General features: G+C 41.3%; 1 protein-coding gene across 1 annotated transcript in view; it reads right to left on the reverse strand.

Annotated features, from left to right (window-relative positions):
* LOC134660695 (protein purity of essence) overlaps window positions 1-12,240 on the reverse strand; it is a 130,281-nt gene that overhangs the window by 17,134 nt on the left and 100,907 nt on the right. Inside the window, exons 87-95 of the mRNA XM_063516475.1 lie at window positions 11,526-11,644; window positions 10,392-10,601; window positions 8,989-9,138; window positions 8,570-8,651; window positions 8,060-8,197; window positions 2,686-2,883; window positions 1,589-1,779; window positions 635-823; window positions 69-237 (exon numbers count right to left, since the gene is read on the reverse strand). Of these exons, the coding sequence (XP_063372545.1) occupies window positions 69-237; window positions 635-823; window positions 1,589-1,779; window positions 2,686-2,883; window positions 8,060-8,197; window positions 8,570-8,651; window positions 8,989-9,138; window positions 10,392-10,601; window positions 11,526-11,644 (1,446 nt within the window). The remainder of the gene's footprint in view (window positions 1-68; window positions 238-634; window positions 824-1,588; window positions 1,780-2,685; window positions 2,884-8,059; window positions 8,198-8,569; window positions 8,652-8,988; window positions 9,139-10,391; window positions 10,602-11,525; window positions 11,645-12,240) is intronic.

Raw genomic sequence — 12,240 nt, forward strand, 5'->3', positions numbered from 1 at the left:
CTGTGGCAGGTTTAACTAATCATCAGTGGACCTTTTACTTTGCAATAAGGTTTACGAATAATACGTACCGCAGTCAGCCAGCACGTTCGCCATCCTGTAGACCTGTTCATCGTCAACCGCCTCCGCGTTCGTCTGGGAGAGCGTCTCGACGAATTCTTCCGTAGCGTCGCCGAGCAGGCCTCGCATTCTGTACACGACGCGCATCGCGTCCACTCCCTCGCCCGATGTGCACCACACCTGGACGAATAAAATTATGTTAGGGTTTAATGATTTTTAAAACTAACTAGATACTTGAAATTCTTCTAAAAAAAATTACGCCAAGCGTCGATATGATTTTCAGTTTTTATTTACACATTAACATCGTTGCCGCAAAATGTTCCGCACCCGACCTTAAACACGCGAAAATAGTTTTACCTATCCTCTGATAAGACCAAAATCGAACAGCCAATTTTTGTACTCGCCTTGGAACCCTTGTGAAAATTGATCAGTATGAGATATGTATGCCTAAGGATAGAAAAAACACTGAACAATGCTGATTTAGCGTTATCAAGTAAATGGACAAGCCCTCGGCTAGATTACTTCCAGTGAACCCTAAGTTGTCTCAGCATGCTTTTCAGTTGTAAGATTTCCTTACCTTCTTGTAAACCTCCTTGACGGGCAGGTCGAGCGACATGATCTTGTTACACACGAGGAGCTCCATGCCGTTGTCGTCTTCCAGGAGCGCCACCAGCTCGCAGTCGGTGCAGATCTTGTTCTTCACGTCTCGCATGAGCGGACCCATGCCGGGCTCGAGGCAGGAGTACGGGTTGCCTAACATCCGGCCCTGTACAAGTTAGAAGGATATTAGAAACTCTATTTGGATGTATATTTTTCGCGTAGGATAATAGTTTTTGTCTAAAATCGAAACTTCGACGTTGTGGAGATTCAATGGTCAGTCTTTCCGATGGGTGCTTTTGTATTTTGGACCTTGTCTCTAGCACACAGAGACGTTATTCCATTGGCAGTTACCTGTAAGAAGTCCTCTTGTTGAGGATCTTTCTCCAGCGTGAGGAAGAACTCGCCGACGTGTTTCTCCTCGGGGTAGATGATGGAGCAGCGCCTCTCGAAGATGAAGACGGGGTGCGGTAGTCGTGGAGCGGGTGTTTTTGTATTTCGGACCCTGTGTCTAGCACATAAGGTGCTCATTCCCTTGACGGGTACCTGTAAGAAGTCCTCTTGTTGAGGATCTTTCTCCAGCGTGAGGAAGAACTCGCCGACGTCGTTCTCCTCGGGGCAGATGATGGAGCAGCGCCTCTCGAAGATGAAGACGGGGGTGCGGTAGTCGTGGAGCGGGTGTTTTTGTATTTTGGACCCTGTGTCTAGCACATAAAGGTGCTCATTCCCTTGACGGGTACCTGTAAGAAATCCTCTTGTTGAGGATCTTTCTCCAGCGTGAGGAAAAACTCGCCGACGTCGTTCTCCTCGGGGTAGATGATGGAGCAGCGCCTCTCGAAGATGAAGACGGGGGTGCGGTAGTCGTGGAGCGGGTGTTTTTGTATTTTGGACCCTGTGTCTAGCACATAAAGGTGCTCATTCCCTTGACGGGTACCTGTAAGAAGTCCTCTTGTTGAGGATCTTTCTCCAGCGTGAGGAAGAACTCGCCGACGTCGTTCTCCTCGGGGTAGATGATGGAACAGAGCCTCTCGAAGATGAAGACAGGGGTGCGGTAGTCGTGGAGCGGGTATTTCTGTACGGTCTCGATGCAGACCGCCATGAATTCTGCCGTCTCTGTTTCTGTGCCTGGCGGGACATTGTAAGGTTAGTTATTTGTTTGCGATACTAATGACAATGATCTATTGTGTAGAATGTTTAAAACACCTATTTTAATATCCACAAGCTAGTTTCCTAGTTATGGCCAAATCAAAAAAAATCACTGCCGTTATCAGAAAAGCACGTTTTTGTACATATAGGTAAATAGACGCAAGATTTAATTGTGGCTTGTCTTGATACATTTTTGTATGTATGTATGTATGCCACTTTATTGCACATAAACAGGTTTACATAAAACGGACAAAAACAAAACAAAAATAAAAATGTTATGTACAAAGGCGAACTTATCCCTAAAAGGGATCTCTTCCAGCTAACCTTTGAGAAAATGCTAAAGGATTTTTCACACTAACAAATCATTTTGACATTTAATAAAAAGTAGCAGATTTGACTAATTTAAATTAAGCCTTAAGGCAACTAGCCTTTTGTTCGTATACCTATGTGATGCCCATCCCCGATTACGCCGTGTGAAACGTCAGTTGCTGATCAGGGCATAATAAACTTCGGTTCATAATTATTTATTTAGTCATCATCATCAATTTCCGTCTCCAACTCCAACTCCACCAACATCTGTGAACCCTATATCTACTCAATAGGGTATTTGACTGTATTTAAAATAAATTAGTTTACACCGTGCAAGAAATAAAGCACCAGAAGATTAATAGAGAAACGTAGACAGCAGTAATTTTTGTCACAATATCTATTTTAAAACCCGTATAAAACTACAAAGAGTAGGTTATTTGATCGTGACGTCACATGCTAGTGTTTCATATAAATTCCATAGTAGGAAATGGTTTTGACAGTTCGAAAAAAGAAACTGATTTGCCTAGTAGTCAAATACCCTATAAGGTCCACGTGTAGTCAGTAAACAACTAGTACCCGTGGTCATCTCCTCGAGCAGCTCGAGCAGCTTCTCCTGCGTGTCGTCGGTGAGCCGGGTGCGCTGCACGACGAGCCGGCGCAGCGACAGGTAGCCGCCGAGCACGGCGCCCACCAGCCGCCCCTTGTACGTGCGCCGCGCCCCGGCCTCCTCCAGGAACATGGCCAGCAGCTCCGTGAGACGCTTCAGCGCGTAACCTGGACACAAATAGATACATAGTTAGCCTCTAATTAAACTTTAATCGTTGCCCGATACTATAACCGCAGCAGAAACGAATCCAAAGACAAATGCGTGTAGATCAGGCAATTTTGCACAATGCGCGAAAGGATCAACAGGTTTTTTTTCGTCTGTCCCTTTTATAGGTATCCTCTCTTATGTGACCCACTGATTTGACGTAAATAAATGCGTTTTCCTTCTTTCTATCATCTAGCGTGCTTTTCTTAGCGCCACTTGCACCATCCCACTTATCCGGGGCATGCCCTCCCATCCCGAAGGCTGTATAATTCTTTTCAAAGCGATATCATAGATGGCGCTATATGTCACAATCGACGATAACGAAATCTTTATCCTACAGATTAAGATGGATTAAGAGACATTTAAAGTGTCATAAATTAAAAACATTATAAATGAAATACAAACATTAATAACAACACGAATTCAATGCATTAATTTTCAAAATTTGAAATCACAATTATATCGCGACTGACTACGTTATGAGCAACAGCGCAGGACAATTATGTGGAGCTGTCGAAGTAATATTGAATATTGTCACTAGATGGAGCCACCACGATACTAATATGTGAAGTTTGATTTAGAATAATTACATTTGAGTTATGAATTACGAAATTTAGTACAAAATTTAAAAAAAATAGATCGGTCAATAAACATGCCTTATCTAAATGAGTACCTATTTTAAAGTAGGCGTGACGTTAAAATATAAATTATAAAACTCGTAGGGCGATGTCTTTCAAAACAAATGAATGCTTTGTTTTTAAACACAATGCAAGTTTTTATTTCGCTTGATGTCCAAATCAAACGCGCATTTTACTCCTTTATTGACCGAAGCGTTTGCGAAGGTCTCCGTTTTAACTCGGGCCAAATTACGTATGAGGAGAACGTACTCCTCGGTGTAATTCTCAACCGATTCTCATCAAATTTTGTGACCGGATTATAGGATAAAATAGTTTTTTTTTTCGATCCGATTATTTCTTTTTCTTTAAATTGCGGAAACAAATATGTAGTCGTATCAATATCATAAGAGCTTTTCTTTTCTTTTTGAGATATATTTTACAGTGCTTGGCAAAAATGTAGAAATGTTGTAATGGTGCAGGCGGTATTTAGATATGTATTGTAGGTTATATTACTCGAGAATAAGTAGCCAAATTTCGTCAAATTTGCTAAGTGCTATCATGGCGCAGTTTGCAAACAGTTGCTTTGATGCATGGAGGGGCGAAGTTCGATCCCCAGTAAAGTATGCGGCTAACTTTTTGTACATTTTTACACTTAAATTTTGTATTATTATTTGTGACGTTATTTATGAAAAGGGACCTTATTGTCGATGGCGCTTACGCCATTATTAACCATGATCCGATGTAAATACAATGCCGCGCGACGCTGTGCGGCGTAAGCGCCATGGAGAATAAGGTCCCTTTTCATAGATAATGCCCCATTTGTGCAAAGTACGGGCTAAACGTATTCGTTTCATTTTTTCAATCTTTTATTTAACTTTTTGATAATTTGTGACGTTATCTATGAAAAGGGACCTTATTTTCGATGGCGCTTACGCCATTATTAACGTTCCTCCGATGTAAATACGATGCCGCGCGACGCTGTGCGGCGTAAGCGCCATCGACAATAAGGTCCCTTTTCATAGATAATGCCCCATTTGTGCAAAGTACGGACTAAACGTATTCGTTTCATTTTTCCAATCTTTTATTTAACTTTTTGTTAATTTGTGACGTTATCTATGAAAAGGGACCTTATTGTCGATGCCGCTTACGCCATTATTAACGATGCTCCGATGTAAATACAATGCCGCGTGAGTCGCGTGACGCTGTGCGGCGTAAGCGCCATCGACAATAAAGTCCCTTTTCATAGATAATGCCCCATTTAGTTTTTCTAAATAATTCTAAACGGCGTACCCATATATTTTTTATTCAGTTTTAAGCTATGCTCGCGAGGTCTACAGCTCACAGCGCCACTAGTTTATTAATTTCCTTAAGTTGTAAATGACGATCGGCTTAAACCGCGAAAATCATTTGTTTGAGTTAGAACCAACTAAAATTGACAGCGATTTTGATAGCACAGACAGACTGTGCAAGTGTTTATTTAATTTCACAATTTAATAGAAGTTTGAAGTTTAAAATAACATTAATAAAATATGTAGCTTGGTATGACTCATTCAACTATCTCTGTCACTCGAATTACGACTTTAGTAAAAGATAAACATGCCCAAACTTTGTAATATGGGGCATTATCTATGAAAGGGGACCTTATTTTCGATGGCGCTTACGCTGCACAGCGTCGAGCGGCATTGTATTTACATCGGAGCATCGTTAATAATGGCGTAAGCGCCATCGACAATAAGGTCCCTTTTCATAGATAACGTCACATATTCGGTGTTCGCGGGTCACGGGGCCTGCCTAGTCAATTTTTTGTTGACGGACAGACTCCGAAAATACTGCACTCATGACTACGATGGGTACCTAGTATGGGGGTGGTCATGATTTGGGCATGGACTGGCCACGGTGTGACATGGGAGTTAGCCTTGAAAAAAATGCCACCTAGGTGTTTGTATTTCCAATGCAAGGTCATGACCGCCATGACCGGTCAAAAGTCGATGTTTCGCTTCTAAACTGCGCACAAACACAGTGCGCATTTGCAAACTTGAATTGACGACACGGCGTGTTATATCTATAGGTTTGTATTTATTTTTAATTTAATACGAGTATGTCCTCAATTGCTTATTCGATTTCAAATAGTTCGTAACTTCGTATGCGCAGCGTCTCAAGGCCGCACAGCGACGTGCACGCACACACACAGATTTCTAAGGTGCGTCGTACGTGTGCTTAGGAAAACTACCATACAACTAGGTACATAGGCGTGAACTCCACAGTCATTCGTGCCGTCCTCTTATAACCAGACTTCGTTCTAATAGGGGCGACAGGGACAGCATGCACGTTTTGAAACTGTTCACCGTGAGTCGGTTAAGGTGGGATCAGAGGGCCTACCGCGAACCACGTTCGACGTGTTGCCTCCCTGTCACACTTACGTACAAATTTACAAGTGCGACAGAGAGACAACACGTCGAACGTGGTTCGCGGTAGGCCCTCAGACGGTTCACTCGGATGAATGTTCACTTGAGTGAATATTTTATTTTCCTTTCATTCCACGTTCACACGGCTGCTGGAAAGATTATTCATTTTTTCTTTTCTTTCACTATGGCGTCGAATGAAGTTGTGGGTCTTGGTATAAGTTTAATTTGTGATCATTTAATAAAGATTTTTTACACAGATTGAGTATAGTAGGTACTTTTCAAACTCGATGGGTAGGGTGACAGGTGTCATCTCCGTATGATTTAAAACCTAATAACCCCAAATCTCGTAATTTTTATTTCAAATATTTATAATATAACAACCGCATTGATCATTGGCTATAACCACCCTTTGTTTGATAAAATATATAGAAATGAGATACATGATACATACTTACAAGATTAGAAGAACTTTTCCGTGGGATGCACACACTGCTTAAAAATTCTGCATGTTTCAAAAAATGTTTTCTTAGATACAGTCAACAACAGAAGTTGCTAAGCGAGCGAGGTGTTCAAAATAATCTTGACGCGACTTTATTGTTAATTGAATAAGAGCGCGTCAAGATTATTTTGAACACCTCGCTCGCTTAGCAACTATTGCTGCTGACTGTACATGATAGGACAAGTACGGCTACCATTGACTTTTACGCCACCGACTGCGTGAACTCGATCGCACCAATACATCAATGCGAGTGCGAGCGAGATAGACTTCGATCGACTTCATGCAGTCGCTAGCGTACCTAAACGTAAACGCCAACTCATGATAGCCGTAGCGAATATGCTACAAACCTTTTGGTAGCTAAACAAAAAAAATGAAATGATTCCTTACAAAATACCTACTCCTTCCTGTCCTACATACATGGTCTTTTTTATTTCATAATAAATCTAAGACAAGAGTCTAGGTACTAAAATAAATTTAGATTTTAATATGCGCATACTTTTTACTTTCGATTTTATTTAACGGACGTTTCAAATAGATTGTTTCGGCGCGACCTTGGGCCTTGGGCCTCTCAAGGCCATGTGCACGGCAATGCAACGCTTAGCGCCAAGAATTATTATTAAAACAGATCATACCGCAATGCCGCGTTCATTCTGCCCTAACGCAAAGCGTAGGTACCTACTAGATACCTTCAAACCAGCATAAGAGTCCTCTTTGATTATGCATTATTATTGTGTATCTCAAAGTCACAGTTATACTGGTTTACTCGAACGCTCGTCGTGCCGAAGCAAGGTAAGCGATAAGAATACGACCTGTGATTTGTAAAGAAAATTTGACGCCTTCGCCTATACTATATAGTAGGTACCCATTAAAACTTCTATTTACAATACAAAAAATGTAACAAAAAAATTAAAAAGTCAAATTAATTTCATAATTGTAAATTATTATATATAATAATATGTAAATAAATTTTAATTTTGTCGCCGATGTCTGAAACGCCATCTAGTAATGATTGACCTTAAAAATGAATGTGATGTGTAGGTTTAGTGCGCGAAAGCTACAACAGATGTCGCAAGAGAGGTGTTTTGACGCCGTTTGAACACATGTTTGTCGTAAGAGTTTTATAAGCTCCGTGTGGCTCCATGCGCCATCTAGTTTGTTACTGTGAACTAAAAAATAGCGTACAAGTATTTGCTACTTAGGACGGTGCGCGTTTTTACTATGGGATTGGGTATCTGTACTAGTATTATATGATCTGTGTCCGGGGCTAACCGATTAAACCTGGAGTTACCATGGTTACCAGTACAATTTGACATTGGGTTAACAGTTTAAAGGGTTAATTAACCCTGGGTTAGTGGGATGGTACAAGTGGCGCTTAGGTAGTAGGGGTGCGCGCGTTGGATGAGCATATCGTGAATGACGCCCTAATGACCATAAAATGCTATGTTATTTTTAGTATTTTATAAATACAACTATGTATTTTAACAAACACGCTTCCTTTTAAAAAACATGTGCGTCGTACCGTCAGCGTTGTCAGAAGGCCAACTAGGCTTTCGACGATCCACTTTGGCACCGCGAAAGTAATTCCAGCCCACTGAATCGCTATCAGAAGTGCACTAACCTTGAGCCAAGTCTGAAGTGAGCGTGGTCTCCTCGAGCCGGTGCAGCTGGTCGATCTCCTTGGTCATGAGGTCCGCGATCTGCTGCAGCACGCCGCGCAGCGCCAGGAACTGCTTCCAGGGCGCTTCGGATGCCAGACCTGAACACGGTACGAAAGACGTCAACAAACGTTATTGGTCCAATCAGTATATAAACTTCGAAGATATAGTAAAGAAGAAAATCATTTAATATGAAGCACAAGGATAAGTTCCAGATGTTTAGTGGCATTTGACAGTCATCCGACTGGTAGCGAGAGAGCGAGAAATGCATCTGTTGTATTCGCCAACACGTGCGTTCCGTGCGCGTTATAATAGTCGATCGCTAGCCGTTTTCTTGACGCCGGTCGGACGGTGGTCAAGACACATTAACGCGTTCACTGTTAACTGTCAACCTTACGGCTTTGTAATAGAGGCTTGCCGTGAACCATATGTGGGGCACGTGTTAAGGTAGCTAGCGTGGCGATTGAACTTACTTTGGTATAGTTGAAGGAACTGTTCACTGGCCTCGCCAGCGGCGCCGACTTCTGGCAGGAAGCTGGTCAACAGGATCAGCACCTGAGGCAGTAATAATATCAGATTCTGATCTTTTTAGATTCACAAGTTTTTGGTGACAAAAAGTAGGACCGCCGCTTAAATATAGATTTAGCGATTTGTAGAATACATTTTACGTCAAGTAAGTAGCTTTTAACAATGAGTGTATTAAAAGGACATGTCCTGTAACTGATTTGCAAGCGGCGGGCAAAATAAAGGGAGGTATACGTATAGTGTTTACATCTAACAATACTGCGTCGATTCAGAAGTGACAGGTCAACAATCTAATATAGTAAACCAGGCATGAATAACGTCGTTATAGTTTACTGGGCTAAAAACGTCAAATAGTGTTAACACTCACAGCCTTGCTGCGCTCGTACGAGTCGCACAGCGATTTGACCATCTGGCAGGCCGTGTCGCGCGCGATGCGCGAGCTCGGCTCGAACATGACGGGCCGCAGCCAGCCGCCGTCCTCGAGCGACAGCGGCCGCATGCCGTGCGAGAACAACATCTACAGATACAATAAAATTATAATGTAATATACTAGAATGAATATATAATTAGAAACACGCCTTAGACCTCGCGAAGAGTAAAATACGTGCGTGCTGACCATCAAAGCTTCTCGACCACGACTTCGCTCGGAGGCGGCATAGGCGAGCGGTTCGACTGAGCAAGAAATCGGATCGCACTTTCGATTCATGGTCAGTCGCCTCTGCGAGAAGTTGTGGCCAAGTAGTTACTAAAATTACGTGTCGCGATTGGAACTGCTTATAAGTAAGCGTCTATAAAATTAAACATTACACAATAGTCTTACAGCTTCAAGATTTTATTTATATTTGAAACTAATAATAGTTTTAGTTTTGTAAACCGTGCATTGCTTTGCTGTCGACGGATCCACTCGAAAGCCAGTCACATTTCTCATCTCTTCAACCAACCTATTATTTTAATGGCATATATCTTGTATCACATAGGTACTGTGCTTTGTTATTATAGCGTGTATACTGTGTAACGTATCATATAATCAGTTTCTATTTGCGAGTTCCTATAATTGGCTCTGTAATGCTATCTAAAAAGTCTAATGTATCATTCATAGCTGTTGAAATTCCTTGTATAAAAAAGCGGCCAAGTGCGAGTCGGACTCGCCCATGACGGGGTCCGTATTTAGGCGATTTATGACGTATAAAAAAAAACTACTTACTAGATCTCGTTCAAACCAATTTTCGGTGGAAGTTTACATGGTAATGTACATCATATATTTTTTTTAGTTTTATCATTCTCTTATTTTAGAAGTTACAGGGGGGGGGGGGGGGGGGGGGACACACATTTTACCACTTTGGAAGTGTCTCTCGCGCAAACTGTTCAGTTTAGAAAAAAATGATATTAGGAACCTCAATATCATTTTTGAAGACCTATCCATAGATACCCCACACGTATGGGTTTGATGAAAAAAAAATTTTTGAGTTTCAATTCGAAGTATGGGGAACCCCAAAAATTTATTGTTTTTTTTCTATTTTTGTGTGAAAATCTTAATGCGGTTCACAGAATACATCTACTTACCAAGTTTCAACAGTATAGTTCTCATAGTTTCGGAGAAAAGTGGCTGTGACATACGGACGGACAGACAGACGGACAGACGGACAGACAGACAGACAGACATGACGAATCTATAAGGGTTCCGTTTTTTGCCATTTGGCTACGGAACCCTAAAAATAAAAAATTATAATATGTAATTGTGGCAAAAATGAATGAGATGTTTTTGTTTACCTTCTCCCTCCAGCGGGCCACGTATTTGTGCGCGATGTAGGCCTCGCGCGGCGGGCGCTGCGCGGTGTCGGCGGGCGGCGCGACCAGCCGCCGCCACTCCTTGTGGGTCACGTCGCCGGCCAGCCAGCCGGCCAGGTCCACGACCACGCTGCCGGTCGACGCGGCGAGGGCGCCTGTCGCGGCCGACGAGGACACTGAAGCGATTTCCGGCTGTTGGAAGTTAAAAAAAACTTTAATATCAAATATCAACATTTATTCAGCAAATAGGCCACAAGGGCACTTTTACACGTCAATGTGGAATTTACATACAGCAAAAAAAAAAACACATCAATAATTATAAAATACAACTAAGCCGTAAATATCAAATCAAACTAGAGATGTATAAAGCCTCTAAATGTCGAATTACAAAAAACGCAATAACAATAGTATTGAAAAAAAAACACAAAGATACAAAAACTATAATCTAAAATTATTTAGAGATGTAAATGTATCTAAGTGTCATCATAACTAAAAGATTACAATATATAGTAGTTAATCAAATTATCCTTAGAGATGTATAGGGTCTCCAAGAGTCAAAATCCTGTATACCTAATTAAAACATTCATTAAATTAAAGAAAATGATAGTAAAAATAAAATAGCATACGAGAACCGAATGAGGTGGGTCCATGTAATTATACTATTTATTCGACAGTAACCTACAAAAATGCGTCACTTCCACGTGGTCTTGTCTGTCTTACCCTTTGAACGCCACAGACGGCAACTGACGTCAACGCAAAGTCGTGACAACGACGCCAAAGACGGCATTTGCCGTCGATCGTTTTATGATGAAAATCTACTGAAAAACACCCCACTTTTAGGTTGGCATTATTTATTCACAAAACTAAATTTTACCCCCGTAGCGTCAGTGGCACGGCAAATGGATACGCCGTTTGGCGTTCAAAAGGTTAAGTTTATGACCAATGTATGGCGATCCGCGGCAGCGCGCACGGATGAGCGTGCATTCCGTGGCCCCCGGGTTAGGAAAATTTTCAAATAACGAAGTGGACAAAATGTATACGCTTAGGTATATATTTTTTCCTTTGTAATGTGACATGGTACCTAAAGTGCCTATATCTCCGAGTTGCTATGAGTACCTTAGCCTCCTTGGGATCAGCATGGCCGTTGGCGGACACGACGGGCGGCACGGGCGCCATCAGCTGCTGCATGTAGCGCAGGCAGGGGAGCGCGACTTGCTGCAGGGCGAATTGATGCGCTGTAAAAACAACCCACGTTTGTAATACCATTTTTCATTAATTTGAAATATATTATTATATATATATATATATATTGTTTTTGTTTTTGTTAATCTGTTAATTTGTGTTTCTTTTGAATCTTCTTTAGTAATACGAATTCAAAATTAACTACTCTGTCTTTGGCGTTGAAATGAATGTGTAGTGCAATAGTGCTAACCACCAATTGTTTTTGTTAATCTGTGTTTACTGGTGAGAACCTGTAATTGGCTTTTTGTATCACATTTATAAAACCTATTGTGACTGGTCGTATGCCTATTACATATCTAGTATTAACCTAATTTGTTCATTACAAAACACACAAACTAGAAAGAAATACCTTGAATACTAAAATCCCTTTCAGTCGCGTATTTCATGCATGATTCCAATGAATAATGTCACAATTACAACTTGAAGTGCACGTTTCGTATTTCACCACTTGTGGTTTCATTAAATATATAACCCACTATAAATTTTTTTTGCTATTTAGATTAATAATTTGCGTAAATAACCATCACAAGTTGAAGCTAACCCAAATATGTGAACTTTTGGCATTAGAATGACAGTGACATTGACAGCG

The sequence above is a fragment of the Cydia amplana genome, chromosome Z (genome assembly GCF_948474715.1).
Source record: "Cydia amplana chromosome Z, ilCydAmpl1.1, whole genome shotgun sequence".
Taxonomy (NCBI): Eukaryota; Metazoa; Arthropoda; class Insecta; order Lepidoptera; family Tortricidae; genus Cydia; species Cydia amplana.